The 21,087-nt window shown below is 36.5% G+C and overlaps 1 protein-coding gene across 4 annotated transcripts in view; it reads right to left on the bottom strand.

Moving 5' to 3' along the window:
• VPS13A (vacuolar protein sorting 13 homolog A) overlaps window positions 1-21,087 on the bottom strand; it is a 269,159-nt gene that overhangs the window by 145,953 nt on the left and 102,119 nt on the right. For all 4 annotated transcript variants that reach the window (XR_013485955.1, XM_078152664.1, XM_020995599.2 and 1 more), the window contains exons 32-34: window positions 11,893-12,060; window positions 9,998-10,299; window positions 498-645 (exon numbers count right to left, since the gene is read on the bottom strand). Coding sequence is in view for 3 of the 4 variants with exons in the window: in XM_078152664.1 (XP_078008790.1) it covers window positions 498-645; window positions 9,998-10,299; window positions 11,893-12,060 (618 nt within the window). In the remaining variant the exon portion in view is untranslated. The remainder of the gene's footprint in view (window positions 1-497; window positions 646-9,997; window positions 10,300-11,892; window positions 12,061-21,087) is intronic.

The following is a 21,087-nucleotide window of genomic DNA, read 5'->3' as shown; positions in this document are numbered from 1 at the left end:
ATCAATCTAGGTATCTAGAGCACACCCTGGATGTAACAGTCTAGTAATCATAATAAGAAAGGAAATGATGGTTAATCTGGAAAGAAATGTCCTTGATAAAAGCTGTCTTATTTTTGTGTTCAACACTCCATTTCCCAAATGTTCACAAACAATGCCTTTAATAATGTTAGATGGCTTTGCTACTAATACAGTTTGCAAAAAAAATATTAAAAACATGCTTGTTAAACATATTTTATATAGTAATATGTGTATATACATAAATATACATGGTAGCTTTTCAATCACATCACTGAGAAATACCACGGAGAAAAAAATTCAGCTACAGATGTATGTCTATAGATACATATAAAGTTTTTATATGTAAACACTGTCATACATATACACATATACATATAATCAATAAAAGGTTTGGATGTTAAGAAAATCATTAAGAAACATTGTGTTTATTTATACTTTTCTTAATAATATGGCAAGAGCAATAAGAAGAAATCATTTACCTCCATTGGTTTAAGCTGAGCATCAAGGTTGATAGCAGGAATTTCTCGGTACCATTCCCAGGATAAATTTCGCTGAACATTAACCTCAAGATTTATTGGTTGCATTATATCTAGTACTTCAGGAAATTGGCCTTCAATAAATTGAGACCTGTGATTAAAAAAAGGTTGTTCTGAGTTGCTTTATAAACAATGAAATAATTTTTTAAAAGTTAATAACAGGATAAAGATCAATATAAGTGTTTATTGTCACATATACATAACAGAAATGAAGGTAGATACAGACAGAATATTTTTTATATTTGTGTCTAGAAAAAGAAAATAATATAGGATTTCCATTTTATAATGAGATATGTATATAGATATGTAATATATCTATATACATATATAATTTATAAAGTACATAACTGAATGCATGAATGTTTTAAAATATTTTGGGAATGTTTTAAAGAGAGGTAACACTCAACTACTCTTAATAATGGATATAAAGAGAATAATTCATTCACAGCATTTCGGTTAACAAGCAGCATAAATAATTGATTTCAATTTCAAGTCTTTTATTTAAATTGAGACAGCTAGGTTGTACAATGGATACAGCACTGGGCCTTGGGGTCAGATGACTCAAGTTCAAATTCAGCCTTAGAATCTTACTAGCTATCTAAACCTGCTTTCTACAGTTCCTTCATCTGTAAAATGAGCTAGAGAAGGAAATGGCAAACCACTCCAGTATCTTTGCCAAGAAAACACCAAAAATTGGGTCACCAAGAGTCAAATACAACTGAAATGGCTGAATAACAACAACAAGAGGTCTTAACAATCCCTGACATATAGCTACTAAAATCATATAGCAGCTCTTTATTACAAAGATTTAGGTTATGGATTAAATCGCTTGAAATTTCACCAATATATGTACTTTTAAAAGCTTTATTTAATAGCCTATGATATGTATATTTTCCTCTGTCTCACAATACAGGTGAAATCAATACTGTAATGTAAAGTAAAATTGTGAAATGCAAATTGTCAACTCTATCATCCACCTATTTTGTGCCCTGCTTTCCTCTTCTATGGAAATATCTTACCTCACAAACTTAGCACAGTGCCTGGAACATAGTAAGCACTATATAAATGCTTATTCCTTCTCTTTCTACACAAATCATTAGCATTTCTGTATACTACCAACCAAATTCAGCATGAAAGTATGAGAGGCAAGAAATTATTATATTTCCATATAAGGAAATTGAGAGAAAAGGTAGCTCTGGGTCAGAGGTTCTAGAACCAGTTAAAAGTGGATGAAAATGGTTATTTGGTTAAAGAGGCTTGAAGTAGGACAAAGGTTAAGCTTTACTTAGAGTGTGCATGCATAATGGTCTCATTAATACTAACTTCTCTGCCCAGAAGGGAGCAATTTCACAATACTAGGCACATTTGATATGTTAACAAGAGGGGTGACACATTAAGGAGTAATATGAAGTGGAAGTATCAGGAAGATTGTAACCCAGAAGAGCAGGGATCAATCTGGGCTCTGAATAGAGGGACAAGAAGGAACTAACTGCATAAAAGGTTTGCCCTGGCTTCTGTCGGTGTCTGTGTCCCTCGAGGGTACCCATACACCCACTTCTTGCAAGAACCATAAATAAATGCTTCCTTTGCTCACTTTGGTTCAATTTTGTTTCCTAAAGGAGAACAGAACTCTGACAGTTTGCAACTAGGCAAGCAGTGGGCTGTGCCAACTCACCCATACCTCCCTAACTCTACCAAGAAGTGTCTGAAACCTGTTTCTAACAAAAGGAACAAAAGAGAAATTCCATTTCAAATAATTAGATAATATATAAAATACCTGGTTGGTGGTTGTTATTTGTCTTTTGTTCTCCAAGAGGATCATGACATCAAGGTAGTGATGCCATGACATGCAAGTGAATTGGATTTAAGTGAGGGAGGGCTGTGCAAAGTCACCAGCCTCACTTTCTCCTCTGCAGCCATCTGGGTCCAGTGGCCAGATATAGATCAGGACAAGTGGAAATGGCCCAGAATTCAGAGGGAGACCTTCACCTTTTCAAGCTAAGGTCTTTAACAGGTCTCAGTTTGACCGAGGCAATGCCCTTTCAGTGATTAAGGCTTAATAAGAAATGAGGCAGAGAATGGCCTCCTTACCAAGTCAAAAAAAAGACAAAAAAAAAATCCACCTAGGAGAGGAAGACCCTCAGGGTTTCTGGCCAAAATATTTATATTCATTCAGAACTAATAAGGATCCAAAACAATGACCAAGTAGGGCTTGGCCTGGGACCTATTCTTGGTCAATCAATGAGACACAGAGTGATTTGGGGTTAAGGCTGGTCTTTGAAAAGGAAAAAAGAAAAGAAAAGAAAAGGTTTCAGAGATAATAATTTACATTCCCTTTGGGCAGAACACCCACAGGTAAGGGTGTGACCTAGGTGGACCTGGAGAGGTAAGGAAGTAGGGAAGGAAGGAATACTTGGGAATTACCAATAGGAATTATATTAATATAATATTACAAAACACAGTTTAAGGAAATAAAGACAAATCTAAATAACTGAAGAAATTTTGTTTCTTCATGAGATCAAGTCAATATAATAAAAATGACAATATTTACCTAAATGAATTTGCTTTTTTCAAGTGTAAACCAAACGATCAAAAGATTATTTTACAGAACTAGAAAAATTAATGAAATTTATCTGGAAGAACAAAAGGTAATAAAAAAAATCTCAAGTGAAATGAGAAATGCACACACAAGAAGGGACAGAGCCAAGATGGTGGAGTAAAAGCAGTGACTTGCTTGAGCTCTCCCCCAAACCCCTCTAAATACCTATAAAAATGGCTCTAAACAAATTCTAAAGCAGCAGAAGCCACAAAAGGACAGAGTGAAACAAACTAAAAGCCTAAGACAGCCTGATTGGTTGAACAGAAAGGTATATCATGCTGACCAAGTAGAAGAGCGCAGTTCAGCATGGCGCTCAGGCAAGTCAGGCCTCAGCGAAAACTGGAGAAGGCCACAGAGGACTGAATCACGGGCAGCTCTGGCGGTTTCCAGACTTCTCAACCCACCAACGCCAAAGGCAACTTAGAAGGTCAGTGGGAAAAGTCTGTGTCCACGATGAGAGGGAGAAGCGTGGGGTCCCAGCTCCAGTCCCCAACCTCAGCCCTGGGGTGGCAGTTGCTTCCAGAGCTTCCGGCCCACAGACTGAGGGGGAATTGAGGGGCTGATCAGAGGGGGATTGTAGGCATCTCTCTGCTGGCGCAGGAGTCTCTTGCTTTGCCCGTGCTTGGATCTGGGTCACAGTTCTGGGTGGCGGTTCTGGGGCAAGGAGGAGCACTGGCATGGTGGAGCTTGTAGTGGCAGTGAAGAGAAAACTGTCCTTGCAGTTCCAAGAAAAAAATGAGTGCTTGTAGTCACTCATAGACCAGAGCACAGGCCAGGAAAGGACTAAACACCTCACCCATTTATCATACCACCTTGGAAGAACTGAAAATTTACAGGTTCCTAACAAGTATCTCTGAAAACACCCGCAAAAACCCCCTGAAGCCTGGGACAGTACATTTTCCACACTGGAAGCAGACCCCTACCTTAACAAAGTTTATAATTCAAGTAATTGGCTAAGATCATGAGCAAGCAGCGCAAAAAGAGTCAGACTACAGAGTCTTACTTTGATAACAAAGAAGATCAAAATATACAACCAGAAGAAGACAACAAAATCAAAACTCCTACATCCAAAGCCTCCAAGAAAAATACGAATTGGTTCCAGGGCATTGCATGAGCTCAAAAAGGATTTTGAGAGGCAAGAAAGAGAAGTAGAGGGAAAACTAGAGTGATGCAAGAAAATCATGAAAAACAAGTCAACAGCTTGCTAAAAGAAACCCCCAAAAAATACTGAAAAAAATAACACCTTAAAAAATAGCCTAACCCAAATGGCAAAAGAGGTCTAAAAAGCCAATGAGGAGAAGAATGCCTTAAAAAGCAAAATTGGCCAAATGCAAAAGGAAGTCCAAAAGCTCACTGAAGAAAATACTTCCTTAAAAATTAGAAGGCAGCAGTTGGAAGCCAGTGACTTTATGACAAATCAAGACACTGTAAAACAAATCCAAAAGAATGAAAAAATACAAAACAATGTGAAATATCTCATTGGAAAAACAACTGACCTGGAAAATAGATCCAAGAGAGAGAATGTAAAAATTATTGGACTATCTGAAAGCCATGATCAAAAAAAGAGCCTAGACATCATCTTTCAAGAAATTATCAAGGAAAACTACCCCGATATTTTAGAACCAGAGGGCAAAATAAAAATGGAAAGAATCCACCCATCTCCTCCTGAAAGAGATCCCCAAAGGAAAACTCCTAGGAATATCGTAGCCAAATTCCAGAGTTCCCAGGTCAAGGAGAAAATATTGCAAGCAGCCAGAAAGAAACAATTCAAGTATTGTGGAAACACAATCAAGATAACACAAGATTTAGCAGCTTCTACATTAAGGGACCGCAGGGCATGGAATACAATATTCCAGAGGGCAAAGGAGACAGAATTACAACCAAGAATCACCTACTCAGCAAAACTGAGTACAATCCTTCAGGGGGAAAAAATGGTCATTCAGTGAAATAGAGGACTTTCAAGCATTCTTGATGAAAAGACCAGAGCTGAATAGAAAATCTAACTTTCAAATACAAGACTCAAGTGAAACATGAAGAGGTAAACAGGAAAGAGAAATCATAAGAGACTTGTTAAGGTTAAACTGTTTACATTCCTGCATGGAAAGATGATATTTGTAACTCATGAGATCTTTGTCAGTATTAGAGTAACTAGAGGGGGAAAATATCTTCCATTTATTTATTTATTTTAGGCAATTGGGGTTAAGTGACTTGCCCAGGGTCACACAGCTAGTAAGTGTCAAGTGTTTTAGTCTGAGGCCGGATTTGAACTCCGGTCCTCCTGACTTCAGGGCCAGTGCTCTATCCACTGCACCACCTAGCTGCCCCAGAGGGAAAAAAATTATAGATGGAATGATAGATACATACATACATACATGCACACATACATACATACATACATACATACACACACAGAGGGCACAGGGTGAGTTGAAGGTGAAGGGGTGATATATGGAGAATAAAATTAAGGGGTAAGAAAGGATTATATGGAGAGAAGAAGAAAGGGAGAGGTAGAATGGGGTAAATTATCTCACATAAAATAGACAAGAAAAGGCTTTTACAGTGGAGGGGAAAGGGGGAAAGGTGAGTGGGAATGAGTGAATCTTATTCTCATCAGATTTGGCTTAAAGAGGGAATAACATGCACTCAACTGGGTATGGAAATCTACCTTACCCTACAGGAAAACAGGAGGGAAGGGGACAAGAGAGCAGAGGGGATGATAGAGAGGAGGGCAGATTGGGGGAGGGGGTAACCAGAAGCAAACACTTCTGAGGAGGGACAGGGTCAAAAGAGAAAATAGAATAAATGGGGGGCGGGACAGGATGAAAGGAAATATACTTAGTTTTTCACAACATGACTACTATGGAAGTGCTCTGCATGACTACACATATATATAACCTGTAAAAAAAAGAAAAAACCACACCTAGAAGAGCACTTCGTGATTTTTGAAAAAACCTCTCACAATTTGTCATTTCCCATAAAAACATTAACTATATTCCCAGGTATCACAGGTTTAGCTAGCTTGTGGCATGTGGTCCTCTAGTTTTATTGCAATCCTTGCCACTAGAAATCTTTATAAAAGGAGCTTTTCCATTCCTTTTATTAAAATTTTTTCAATTAACAAACATTTGTTTCCTATTCCTCCCACCTTCCTGGCTGGAAAAGAAAAAAGATAAAAATTTTTTTGTAATGGCTAAGAACTGGAAATCAAATCAATTGAGGAATGGCTAAACAAGCTGTGGTATATGATTATAATGGAATATTACTGTGCTATAAAAAAAATGACAAGCAGGACGATTTTAGAAAAAAACCTGGAAAGACCTAAATGAACTGAAAGAAAGTGAAGTGAACAGAACCAGGAGAATGTTGTGCATAGTAATAGCAATATTGTTCAATGAAGAACTGTGAGTGACTTAACTATTCTCAGCAACACAATGATCCAAGACAATCCCAAAGGACTAATGAAGAATACCATCTGCCTCTATAGAAAGAATTGCTATTGACTGCATACCGACTGAAGCATGCTTTTAACAAAAAGAGAGAGAGAGAAGAACAAGAAGAAATAATGAGAAATAGAAGGAAAACAGACGACCTAAAAGTACCAGATTTCAAGCTGTATTACAAAGCAATTATCACCAAACCAACTTACTACTTGTTAAAAATCACAGCGGTCAATTAGTGGACATAACATCTAGAAGTAAACAAATGTAGTGTTCAACAAACCCAAATACAAGTATCTGAGGCTGATGGGGTGAAGGTGCCTGGACCCCTAAAAGGTAAAGATCATGTCTTTGAAAGCTATGGCCCTTGCCAGCAGGAAGTAGTTCCCTTGAATTTTCCCTCACAACCCAGTCCCGGGTGGTTTGCCTGAGGCCAGATCTGACCCATCCCAACCCATCTAGATACTCAATAATCCTTTTAACTGCCCTTTCACTGTGGCTCTCTGACATCTAACTTGGTTCATTATCTGTGCCTGGATCACCCCAGGCTATTTACCCACTCCTTAATCCCATCCAGATCTTCTCACTGTCTTTTCTTGTATATAAGTACCAATCTTACCCCCATTAAATTGCAGATTCACTTAGAATCTAGTCTGCTTCTATTGGCCTCACAAATAAATCTTGCCTCGTTAACTGAAAGGTGTGAACGTGTGAATTCCTTAGAGGCAGACTTATCCTGTGCCCTTAGGGCATTTTGGGGTTCCCAGGACCTCAAACCACCACAAGGACACATCTTAACTCAGGCCCTCCAGACTCCAAGGCTGGTGCATTATTCACTGTGCCACCTAACTAACCCCTTGTATTGGTTTGTTTTGTTTTGGCTTTTGTCCAAATACTGTAGTTACAAATGTAAGAATTATTTTAAAAAAATACTTGGAAAACTAGACAGCAGTCTAGCAGGAATTAGGTTTTGAACAACACTTCACACACATTATTTTCCTCCTTAAACCTTCCCCCACACAACTCCCTTCCGTATTACTGACCAGGTCAACACCTTTCTCCCAGTCCCTCTGGCTCACAATTTAAGAGTCATCCTGGATTCCTCACTATCTCTCATCCCCTATACCAATCTGTTGCCATGACATTCGATTTCACCTTTGCAACATCTCTCGAACATACCTGCTTCTCTTCTCTGACACTGCCACCACTTCAGGGGGGCCTTCTTCACCTCATGCCTAGATTATTGCGATAACCTGCTGGTAGGTCAGCCTGCCTTAAGTCTCTCTCCACTCTAATCCATCCTCCATTCAGCCACTAATGGGATTTTCCTAAAATGCAGGTTTGATCAGGTCCCTCCCCTACTCAATAAACTCCAGTGGCTCCCTATTGACTCCAGGAGCAAAAATATAAAATACTCTACCAGGCATTTAAAGCCCTTTATAACCTACCCCCCTTCTATCTTTCCAGTCTTACACCTTACTCCTCCACACCTGTTCATCCAGTGACATTAGCCTCCTAGTGTCTGGCTGTTCCACAAACAAGATACTCCATCTCTTGACTCCAGGCATTTTCTCTGGCTGTCATTCACGCCTGGAACACTCTCCTTCCTCTGCTCTGACTTGTCTCTCTGGCTTCCTTTCAAGTATCAACTAAAATCCCTCCTTCTACAGGAAGCCTTCCCAGATCCTTCTTAATTCCACTGCTTTTAATTATTTCCTATTTAGCCTGCAAAAAGCTTGCTTTGTATATACTTATTTGTATGTTCTCTCTCCCATTTGATTGTAAGCTTCTTCAGGGCAGGGACTATCTTTTGCCTCTTTTTGTATCTCCCAGCACTTAATGCAAATCTTGGCACATAATAAATGCTTAATAAATATTTATTGAATGAATGAATGAATTAAACTTAGAAGGAAACTCAGTGGCCATCTAATTAACCAGTATGGGACCAAGAATTTCTTGAATGCCATCTACAATTCACAGCCATCTAGCATTTGCTTGAAGATTTCCAGTGAGGAGGAGCCCACTACTTTCTCAAACAGCTAGTAACACTTTTCAACTACTAGCATTATCAAGAAGTTTTTTTTCTTAATTTGCCTCCTTACAATTCCAACCTGTGCTCTGTGGGACAAGAGAAGACAAATCTCACTCAATTCTGACTCGCTTTCTGTACTTCTCAACCTCCTTGCTTATAGCCTTCCCACCCTGGAGATACCTCCTCCCTAAAGTTTGCTCTCAAGAGGAGTGTGTCCCTAGACTATACTTTCATTTCATGAAGGGCTCCAGCTTTGTTCACTTCACTACCAACTTGACTCACCCTACGGATTTCTCCACTACTCACCCAGGAGCATTGTCCTCATCCTCCATTTTTCTTCCTACTCCTTTATGACTCTTTTTTATGTATTATCTTCCCCCATTAGAATGTAAGCTCCTTAAAGGTAGGTACTGTATTGCTTTTTATTTGAATCCACAGTTATTGGTACACTCTAAAGGCTTAATGAACACTTTATCAATCTGACCTCCAAATAATCAAAAAATGGTATCATATGCAATGCCTTTTTTTTCCTATAAGCTAAACATCCCGAATTCCTTCAAATGATCGTCATTTGGCATGTTTTATGACATCCTTGTTGCCCTCTTGTGAATACAGTCTAGTGTGTCTATGTCTTTCCTAACAGTGCCCAGAACTAAACATAATACTCTAGATATGGTGTCATCAGGGCAGATTACACATTTTAAGATTCCATAGGATGACTTTACTTAGGACAAGTGTAAATCTTCTCATGTTCAACTCCTAGTATTTTGAAGGTATGAAAGAGTGTGTAAGATAACAGATGGCAGTTAAGAATTCCTCTGTCAAGAAAATATACTCCCCAAACAAGCAACTGTGTTATTTCCCAAGGCTATTAAGCCTAATGTACAAGTAAACAAAAACATATCTCAAATATTCAAAAAGGTCATCAAAAGGAATGTAGCACAATTTAATGTTAAAACTGTGAAACTTTAGGCTATTAGCCTAAAACTGCACTAATACTTTTGGGATACCCTGTATATTAGGTCTCTCTCTTAAACTGTAACCTCCAAAAGTTACAAAGAACTATGGAAATAGTATAAATAAACCTCAAGTTGTTAAATTTGTAAGAAAGAACAATTATTCCATTTGATTCTACTTAAAACATATTTCCATATTCACAACTGTAAATGAACAGTTCAATTAATGAAAACAGCAGGACACCAATCAATATTATAGCAACAGGTTGTCTTTCCTAGGAATACTTGGGAGGAAAAAAAAAACCTTACACTTTATTGTAGGTTAAAGGAAAAGAAAAACAGTTCCCAAGTAGCATAAAAACCTGAGGTTCTTTATCCTACATAATCAAATCAGTATACCCACCAACAAACATTTATACCTGTAGAGTTTCATCTCACTCATCCTTACTGTTATATCATCAATAACAGGTGGAGGGTTAAAGTGGCTCTTTGAAACCATGTAGAACTTGTTCTTCATTGTAATTAGCCCAAAATCAGCAACTAAGACATTTTCGGATGCTGACGACTGTGGGATTACTACAACAGGTGCTTTGATATGAATATCCAATGCCATTCGGGAACTCCTTTTTGCCAGTTCTTTTACACCACCAGCTATACCTGTTGCTTGAACTGTTGCTTCAGTCAAAGCTTCTTTTGCTCTTTGAAAGTTGTTTATAAAAGCCTGTAAGAATTACAGAATTACATTCTTGATGCTAGTTTTAGATGCCTGAAGTTATTAAATCAAAATTATTACTAAATATATATCAATTTTTATAATTTTTTTGGTGCTATCATATAGGTGATTCATATGTTTTCAATACCTCACACACGCCCTTTTTATTTTTCCTGCTCTTGTACCGGAGATTAAGAAAAAGATACTGGTATTTTTTAAAAATCTAGTTACTGGAACTAATTAGCATTTAGATGTAAGAATTTAAATAAGTTAAAATCTGAAAACAATGCAAAATAAGAGCAATAAGCATCCAATATAGATGACAATAATTCCATACACTGAATATCATGTTATGAGGATTGTTGTGAAAAAAGTGTTTTGTAACCCTTAAAGCACTATAGAAGGGGGGGGGCGGCGGCGGCGGTGGCAGTGGTGGTGGTGGTGGTAACTGAGGTCTATGGAAAATCTTTGTACTTCATTTTAGTATTAATTCAAAGTTTAGAACTATGGTTCCCCAAACTCTGTACTGCAAATTCACAGAGAAGCCACAGGACATTTTAAATATTTTTGAGGGAAATATAATGATAGTTGACATTTGAGGCACCACAAACTACTAGCTCGAGTTAATTCATAGACGATGCTATGCTCTTTTTGACATTCTTGGACATTGGAGGTTTTTATGTTCACATACATTCAGCTATACCAGTAAACTCTGAAACTTTCTCATTTGTAATGTCATATCTTTGTGAAGCTGGATTTTGGTGATTGCTGTGATAAAAAAAGCAAGTGCTACATGAAAATCAACAACATGGAACAGGAAATGAAGGTGGCAGTGCCTAATCCTATTTAAAAGTCTGAAAAGCTGTGCAGGGCCCAACAAGTATATTACAGGGGGTAAAAAAAAAACAACAACAACTGTTTTGTAACCTTTAAAGCATTACAGGAATGTAAGTATTTGATGGTGGTGGTGGAAGTAGTAGGTGGAAGAAGAAAAGGAGAAACAGTAGTAGAATCAACAGTTAGTACTACTACTTTCATAAGAAAGCACCTAAGGTCCCCTCTAATTATCTATTTATGCTTATTTTAGATATAATTCTAATCACTTTGCTTTTCTGATTCCCCAGTCCACACCAGCATAAAGTAGTGAAGAAATGAGAAAAGTAGTGAAACGGGATGGGAGAAGAGGAACTATTAACACAGTGATAGTTACAAAAAAATAACATCTCATGGTGAAAGGAGAAACATACAGATGGTAAAAAGCAGATGCAAGAACTCAAAAGCAAAGCAGTTTAGAGACATTTAGCAGGGGGAGGGCAAACATTTCTACAGATTTTCATAGGCTCTGATATATCAGAGAACAAAAAATTCACAATGGCTGATAAACCACAGACATATAGATCAGTTACATTCAAATACTGTTTAAGCAAGAAAGGTGTTTGAATAATATAGTTTTGAAAGCCTTCCATCAAAATGGTCAAATTTTCTGGAAAAGTCACTTATATTGTGCTTTACTCCCCAATTATCCTAAATAATTAAGGCCTTATTGAATTTATTATTATTTTAAATAATTTTTAAAAAAAGAAACAGTTGTTACATACTTACCATTACAGAATATAAAAATTTCATCATTAAAACAACTTCAATGCAGCCAACAGTTAAAGTAACCTCACTGTCAACTACATTCATATTCATATATTCAGCACCAGCAGTAGCACCCATATAAGAAACCATTTTGAAACTGAAGACTTCTTTTCCAGTTATATAAAGAACCTTAAAGAAGAAAGATAATTTAATTATAACAAGCCAACATAACTTCCATCTTCAAAAATACTCCAATAACAAAATACTACTACTTTGAAATCCCTCCACTGAAGTTCAACTAACTAAACAGAAAAAAACAAAAAACAAAAAAAAACAAACCCAGTCAACCATTCCAATAATGGAAGGAAGGAAAGGCAACAGTGACAAAGCAAAGACCTCATAAGAAAACCTTTTCAATATCTGCATGAGCACTCCACACAACTATTACCTTCAGGTCAGAGAAACTCCAATATAGATCAGTGCTTTTCAAACTATGTGGCAAAAGAAAAATATGGTATCGTGATACTATTACTTGGTGTTGAGGGAACTGGCCTCTCATTATCATAATCTGAATCTTTCTGATTTGAAACATCTGTTACAAAGCACAAATCCACCGTTTTTATGGCATACTTATCTCTCTAGCCCTCTTCTGTCATCTCCTAATTCTTTCAATCTCTCAGACTTTTTTTTTTAAGCCACCACTCAGTTATCCTCTAAATACCTTCTGCTTACTTATGTGGAGATATGTTTAACTAAAAAGAAGGTAAGCTCTTTGTGTACAGGCACTGTTCTGATTTTGCTTTTGTATCTTCAGTGCCTTGCACATAGTAGATACTTATGTTTGCTGAAATTTAATCTATTCTACCTTTAATCAAGAGCAAATTCGCCATTTTGTCTTTCCTATTTCTTAGCCAGCCTTTGCTACTAATTTTAATCTTCACTTAAACCAGAAAGAATTAGAAAGGCAACTCCACTAAAAACAAAAGTCATACTTAAAAAATAATTATAATCTTTTTTTATTTCATTTAGATTATATGTATATTCTATCACATACCTACTTTAAAAACTAATAGGATTTTTCAATGTAATTTTATTATTTTTTCCAATTAACAAGCATTTATTTTCTTTTCCCTACCACTATGGAAAGTACTGCTATAAAAATTTTTGCTAATATGGGACATTTTCCTCTTTCTTTGATGCTTGAATACAAACCTAGTAATGGTATGGCTGGGTCAAAGGGTAAACACAATTTAGCAAATCTGGGAGCACAGCTTCAGACTGTTTTCCAAAATGACTGGATCAAGTCAAAGTTCCTCGAAAAGTGCCTATTTTCCCTCATCACCTCAAAAAACGGTCATTTCCCTCTTTTGTCACTGTTGTCAATCTGTTGGTTAAGAAACAGAACCTGAGAGTTATTTTAATTTACACTGCTCTTAATACTAATGATTTTAGGTAATTTTTTATGTAGCTGTTGAGTTTGGATTTCTTCTTCCAACTGACAAATGGCTCAATCTTATATGCTTGAATGAATTAATTGCTTACAAATCTTGGAAATAAGACCTCCATCAGAGAAATGTGCTGCGTGGATGTTTTCTGCAGGTTACTGTTCTCCTTCTGATTTACCTGTATTAGTTTCAGTTGAGCAAAAACTTCTAAATTTTATATAATCAGAACTGTTCATTTTATCTTCCTGTGTCCCTCCAGTTGTTAAATGACTGCTTTTGGACTTTCCATCTAACCTGACTTACATTTAGGGTTTTCTACAGGATTACGACAATCTTTTTGTAGTAGTCTTAGATTAGGCAGAAGATTTTATAGCTTTTTTTTTTAATCTGGTACATTTTTAGATCTTTCCTAGGATATTTGTAGAAGATCTGGGCTCTTCTCTTCTAGGTCCTAACACATCAACATTTTCCCACTAATGGAAACTACCTATACGGTAGAAACCTAGAACAGGTAACTGTTTGCCATCCATTAACCAAAAAAGCTCCAGGAAAGAGTTAGGAGATTTGGGTTTTAATCCTGGGTCAAATGAACAAATGACTGTCACCTAAAGCAAGTCACTTAATCTCTCTGAGCCTTACTACTTTCCTCAGAAGGAAGATCACAACACTTACATAAAGAACTAAGGAAGCTTTGATGTTCAAATGGAAAAATATGTGTGAATATTTATCCCTAAAATAAAAGGTATACATAACTGTCATGTCACAGTATTTATTAATTTATCAAATACTCCTAGAAGAAGCTCACTTCTTGCAGAAAAACCAGCTTGATTTGTGGAAAGAAGTGTACAGTGCATTAACTGTCTGACCCTTCTGTACAACATGCCTTCACTTAAACCAGGCTTTGTACAGCATACATCTAAAAAAGTCAGCTATTGTGCTAGTTTCATCAAAAAATATGAGATTATATAAGGTAGAAACACATTCCTCACAGTGCTACGTAATCCTCTAAGTCCTTTTAATAAAGCAGTATGTTTAATGGAAAAGCCCTAGACTCAAATTCAGGAGTCATCAATATAATATTTATTGAAAGACCACTGTATGCAAGGCACTGTGCTACCTTCAAATAACAGTATGGTGAAGTGGAATGAGCACTAGAGTCAGAAGTCAGGCAAACATTTAGTACCTGGGCTCTAGCACTTAATACCAGCACTAGAGGTGGAAGTCATGCAAACACTTAATAACTGGGTTCTATGTAGCACTTTGATATTTCTCATGGGCAAGTCAACATTCCTAAGGCTGCTTCTACTTATAAAGTAAATCTTCTATATGAATGAATTATTAATCTAGAAGAAGCAGTCTATATGCTACAAGATCCCTGAGCAGAAGGAATAAGAAACACAAAAACATACAAGGTAACGTGGGCTACCATGCCTAAGAGAAGCTCAAAATACTGTAGAATTCAATTTAGACCAGTTTGGTGTGGAAATCAGAGAAGATTTTGTTAAAGATGAGGCATCAGAACTAGACCTTTAAGTATGAGTAGGAATGAAAACTTGATTTTAGAGAAAGGACATTTTAGGTGTCAGATCTGTTACACTAAAGTACACACATGATGACAGAAACTAATTACTAAGTTAGAAAGGGCAAAAACAGTAGGTGGATATTAAAGAGCCAAAGATCATTGACCATATGTATAAAAATATTTATATTAGTTCTTTTATGGAGCAAAGAACTGGAAAGTGCACACTCATCAATTTGGGAACAGCTGAACAATTTATAGTAAACAAATGTGATGGAATACTATTGTGCTATAAGAAATGATGAAGAGAATGGTTTCAGAAAAAACCTGGGATGATCTGCATGAACTTAACAAAGTAAAAAAAGCAGATCCAGGAAAATAATTTATACAGTAACAGCAGTACTGTAAAGATTACCAACTTTGAAAGACTTAGTAATTCTTAACACAATAACCAACCACAAGTCCAAGGAATTCATGATGAAACATGCTATCCACCTCCAAAAAAGAGAATAGATTCAAGAATGCCAAATGAAACATAATTTCTTCTATTTCTTTCTTTTTTTTTACTTTTTTAAAAAAACTTAGCTAAATCAAAAATTTGTTTTGCATATTTATACATCTTTGTAATGAGTTATTTTTCTTGCCTTCTCAATGGATAGAAGAAGGACTGAGGGGAAGGAAAGTATCTGGAACTGAAAATAAAACTGAATTTAAAAGAAATTTTTAAGTACTAGAAAGTATAAGAATAGGCCCTCAGAGGGTCAACTACCTCTTCATTTCCCATGTAGCGGCACTACTCTGGACATGGGAGGGAGAGAATGTGGACCTGAAAATAAAATAAAATTTAATTAAAAAATTTTTTTAATAAATATAAAATAAAATGAGGGATCTTGTCTATCAGTATAACACCATTTTTAGCCTCAAAGGTTTTTCACCTGTAACACATGATTCTAGTTTTATTAGTGCTAATATCAGTCCCAGATGTTACTAATCAGCAGCATGATTTGGGGTAAATCACCATCTTTCTTTCCCTTCATTTTCCTATTTACAAAAAAGAAATGTCTAACTATGTAGACTCTGAGGTCCGTTCTCAAGAATTCTTAACAAAAAGATTTTCGATTCTCACAAGTTCTTTGCTCCATATGCTCCTTTCCTTATCTTGAATTAACAGACAATATTGATAAGGAAAATAATTATTTTTACCTTAGAAATTAGGATACAGCATAGCATATGCCATTCTTTTCAAAAAGGCAACCTTAGTACAACAATATGGTAAGACTTTTTCTTGAAAGATTGAGGGTAAAGCATTGTATGAAGAATTAAGAGGTTAAGTAACTTTCTTATAATCTTGATGGCAATATTTGTTGTTATAGGCAGGATTTAAACCATGGTCACCCTGACTCCAAAGTCACTGACTGGTAACCCGACTCTAAATTACATTGTCTCCTTACGAGACTTTAACAGTAGGTATTAATAAATACCTGTTGAATTGGATTGAATACAGGAGTTGAATTACAGATACTAATCAAATTATTTATTTTTTTTAAATGTTGGGCATAAATCTTAAAATAAAGGTTAATGATCATTCTCTTCATGGCACAGGTTTCCATCATAACAGAATTCTAGCTCCCCTTCTGGGCTGTAGTCAAGCACAGGAAAATATAGAAAATATAAGTGTAGCAATTCAGTAGGTAAAGATCATAAAATGACCCTATTCATATGACTTGGTTTCCAAAATAGAGAAAAGTACAAAGTAAATTCCCACATGTGTCTTCCCAACAAACATATTCAACTGACTGCTAGACTCATAGAAGCTTAAAAATAATTCTATTTTTCATAGTGTCTATGAAGAAAATTAGTAAAAGGTACAAGGTTGGAAAGTATCTTTTCAACACCACAGTTAAATGGCAACTTCCTTTTTTTCTACCTCCATAATTCAGCATCTACCACACCTGACAATTCTCTTCTCTTTGTCTTTAAATGTCTACCTTTAGTGTCCTACCCCTTGGTATTTAAATTCTTCTGCCATGTGACTCCAACCTATCTTTGTAAGCTTATTTCACATTGCTCTTTTTCATATACTTTATAGGTTAGCCAGACTAGAGTAACACTGCGATGCCAGACTGTGTGCTTTCCACAGCTTGTTTCCCTCACCTCTGCTTCCTTAAAGACTCAGTTTAGGTGCTAGCTCCTATATGAAGAAGATCCTGATGATCTAACCCATGGTGCTAATGCCTTACATCCAGGAAACTACTTCATATTTGCTTAGGTGTGTATATGCAGTCTCTCCACAATAAAATGTCAGCTCCTTTATAGCCAGGACTACCATTTTTATCTTTGTATTCTCCCATCAGATAGAAGGCACTTAATAAAAGCTTGTCAAATTAATAAATAGGCACAGTGTCTCTATCATGCAATATAACCTCTTAAAAGTGACAAGGAAAATTAACAATCGAAAAATAGTATACTGGAAAGCACTCAGAGAGAAGAGCAAAGATGGCAAAGTAAAGTAAGGACCCTCCTGAGCTTTGCCAAATTCTCCTGCAAACAACTTTAAAATAATGCCTCAAAATGAATTCTGGAGTAACAGAATGATCAAAAGGACAGAATGAAACAATTTTCCACCCCAAGAAAACCTAGAAGGCTGACAAGGAAAGGTCTGTATCACTGAGGTGAGAGTGCAGTGTGGTGAAGGCATCATCCCTGCAAGCCAGCAGTAGGCTGAGCCTTTACAATGTATCATAGAGGTGTGGGATGACTCAATCAGATGGCTTCCAGAGCTCTCAGCCCACAGACAGCAATGGGGTCAGACAACAGGTCATAATGAGATTAGAGGGAAACCTTTACTGGCACTCGGTACAGGACTCTGTTGCATCGACAATATGAAGATCAGGGTCCAAGGCATCATTACAATCCCAGGGCAAGGAGAAGCACAAGCACATCAGAGCTCATAGCTTTAGGGGAGTAGGACCTTAGGTCACAGTTCTAGGGCAGAAAAGAGTGCTTGTGGTCACTCATACAACAGACCACAAGCCAGGAGAGCAGTTACCATACCTGTCCAAAGATCATAGCACCTCAGAAGAACTGAAAACTTAAAGAACCCCAGAACTACCTATGAATAGAGAAGCAAGGAAAACCTGAAGCTTGGGGAAGCTGCTCGTGGATAGGCTGAGCTAATATAATAAAAATGACAATTCTACCTAAATTAATTTACTTATTCAGTACCATACCAATCAAACTGCCAAAACACTATTTTACAAAGCTAAAAAAAAATAACAAAATTCATGTGGAAGAACAAAAGGTCCAGAATATCAAGGAATCAATGAAAAGAAATGCAAGGGAAGGTGGCCTACTTGTACCAAATCTTAAATTGTATTGTGACGTGGCAATCATCAAAACTACTAGGTACTGGCTAAGAAATGGGGTGGTGGATCAGTAGAAAAGGTTAGGTATGCAAGACACAACATACTTCTAGGTCTGTATCCTAAAGAGATCATAAAAATGGGAAAAGGACCCACATATACAAAAATATTTATAGTAGCTCTTTTTGTGGTGACCAAGAGTTGGAAATTGAGAGTAGGCCCATGAATTGGGGAATGGTTGAACAAGCTGTGGTAGATGAATGTAATGGAATATTAATGGGCTATATGAAACAATAAGCACTTATCCTAGAAGCTGTGGTCTTTGGGTTTATCAAATAATAGATTACTACAGTCATTGACTACTGTGTCTTACATACCTATCGTATTCCACTTATCCACAACTCTATTTCTTTGCCAGTACCAAGAAGTTTTGATGATTGCTGTTTTATAATACAATTTAAGATCTGGAACAGCTAAGCCACCTTCCCCTGCATTTCTTTTCATTAGTTACCTTGATATTCTGAACCTTTTGTTCTTCCAAATAAATCTTATTATTATTTTTTCTAGCTCTATAAAATAATTTCTTGGTAGTTTTATGGGTATGGCACTGAATAACTAAATTAGCTTAGATAGAATTGCCATTGTTATTATATTAGCTTGGCCTACCCATGAGCAACTGATGTTTTTCCAATTATTTAGATCTGACTTTGTGTGAAAAGTGTTTTGTAACTGTGTTCACATAGCTTCTGGGCTTGTTTCGGTAGGTAGACTCCTAAATATTTTATACTGTCTATGGTAACTTTAAATGGAATTTCTCTATCTCTTGCTGTTGGGCTTTGCTGATAATACATAGAAATGCTGATGATTTATGTGGGTTTATTTTATAGCCCGCAACTCTGCTAAAGTTGTTTATTATTTCAAGTAGTTTTTTATTTGATTCTCTAGAATTCTCTAAGTATATATCATCATATCATCTGCAAAGAGTGATAGCTTTGTTTCTTCTTTGCCTATTCTAATATCATCAATTTCTTTTTCTTCTCTTACTGCTCAAGCTAACACTTCCAGTATCATACTGAACAACAGTGGTGATAATGGACATCTTTGTTTCATCTTCAATCTTACTGGAAATGCTTCTAGCTTGTCCCCATTATGTATGCTTGCTGAAAGTTTTAGGTAGATTCTACTTCTTATTTTAAGGAGGACTCCATTTATTCCTATGCTCTCTAGTGTTTTTAATAGGAATGGGTGTTGTATTTTGTCAAAAGCTTTTTCTTCATCTATTGAGATAATCATGTGGTTTCTATTAGTTTTCTTGCTGATATGATCAATTATGCTGATAGTTTTCCCAATATTGAACCAGCCCTATATTCCTGGTATAAATCCTACCTGGTCATAGTGTATTATTTAAGTGATAAGTTGCTGTAATCTTTTTGCTAATATTTTATCTAAAATTTTTCATCTACATTCATTAGAGAAATTGGTCCATAATTTTCTTTCAGTTTTGAATCTTCCAAGTTTAGGTATGAGCACAATGTTTGTATCATAATTTGTTAAGACGCCTTCAGGGGCAGCCAGGTGGTGCAGTGGATAGAGGTCCAGCCTTAGAATCAGGAGGACCTGAGTTCAAATCCGGACTCAGACCCTTGACACTTACTAACTGTGTGACCCTGGGCAAGTCACTGAATCCTGATTGCCTCATCAAGAAGCAAAAAACAAAAAACAAACCAAAAAAAAGACACTCTCACCTGTTTTCCCAAATAGTCTATATAGTATTGGAATTAACTGGTCTTTAAATGTTTGATAGAATTTACTTGTAAATCTAAGTGGCCCTGCAGATTTTTTTCCTAGGGAGTTCATTGATGACTTGTCCAATTTCTTTTTCTGAAATGGGGTTATTTAAGAATTTTACTTCTTCTTCTGGTTGTTGTTTTTTTTAAGGCAACTGGGGTTAAGCGACTTGCCCATGGTCACACAGCTAGTAAGTGTCAAGTCTGAGGCTGGATTTGAACTCAGGTCCTCCTGACTTCGGGGCCAGTGCTCCCTCCATGGAGTCCTCTTCTGTTAATATGAATGTAATGGAATATAACTGTGCTCTAAGACATGATAAGCATGCAGACTTCAGAAAAGACTTGTATGGACTGATGCTGAGTGAAGTGAGCAGAACCAGGAGAACACTATACACAGTATCAGCCATGTTGTGGGATGACTTATGCTGACAGACTTAGCTCTTCTCAGCAATGGAAAGATCTGACATCACCAAAGGTCTCACGATGAAAAATGCTATCCACATCGAAAGAAAGAACTATGGAGTTTGAATGCAGATCAAAGCATACTATTTGCTATTTTTTTCTTCCATTTTACTTTGTTTCCTCTTTCTGGTGGTTCTTCCTATTGATTCTAATTCTTCCTTACAATATGACTAATGTGAAAATATGTTTAATAGGAACGCATATGTATAGCCTATAACAGATTGCACACTGTCTTCGGGAGGGAGGGGGAGAAAAATTTAAAACTCAAAAATTTATGTGATTGTTGATAAATCAAAATAAATTAATAAAAAAAAAACCTTTTAATTAAAAAAAAAAGGTTAAGAGACCCTGGCCAGAAAAAAAAAAAAAGAAAAATGAGCAGGTAGATTTCAGAAAAACCTAGAAAGACTTATATGAACTGATGCTGAGTGAAATGAGCAGAACCAGAAAAATACTGCACACAGCAACAACCACATTATGTGATGACTGATTTTGACAGACTTAGCTCTTCTCAGCAATGCAAGGATCTAAGACAACTTCAAAAGACTCAATGGAAAACGCTATCCACATCCAGAGAAAGAACTTGTGAGTCTGAATGAAGATGGAAGCATACTATTTGCTCTCCTTCTGTTGTTTTGTTT

The sequence above is a fragment of the Phascolarctos cinereus genome, unplaced genomic scaffold (assembly GCF_003287225.1).
Source record: "Phascolarctos cinereus isolate Bilbo 61053 unplaced genomic scaffold, phaCin_HiC Scaffold_4;HRSCAF=312, whole genome shotgun sequence".
Lineage (NCBI taxonomy): Eukaryota > Metazoa > Chordata > Mammalia > Diprotodontia > Phascolarctidae > Phascolarctos > Phascolarctos cinereus.
This window is presented reverse-complemented; position numbering and strand designations above follow the sequence as displayed.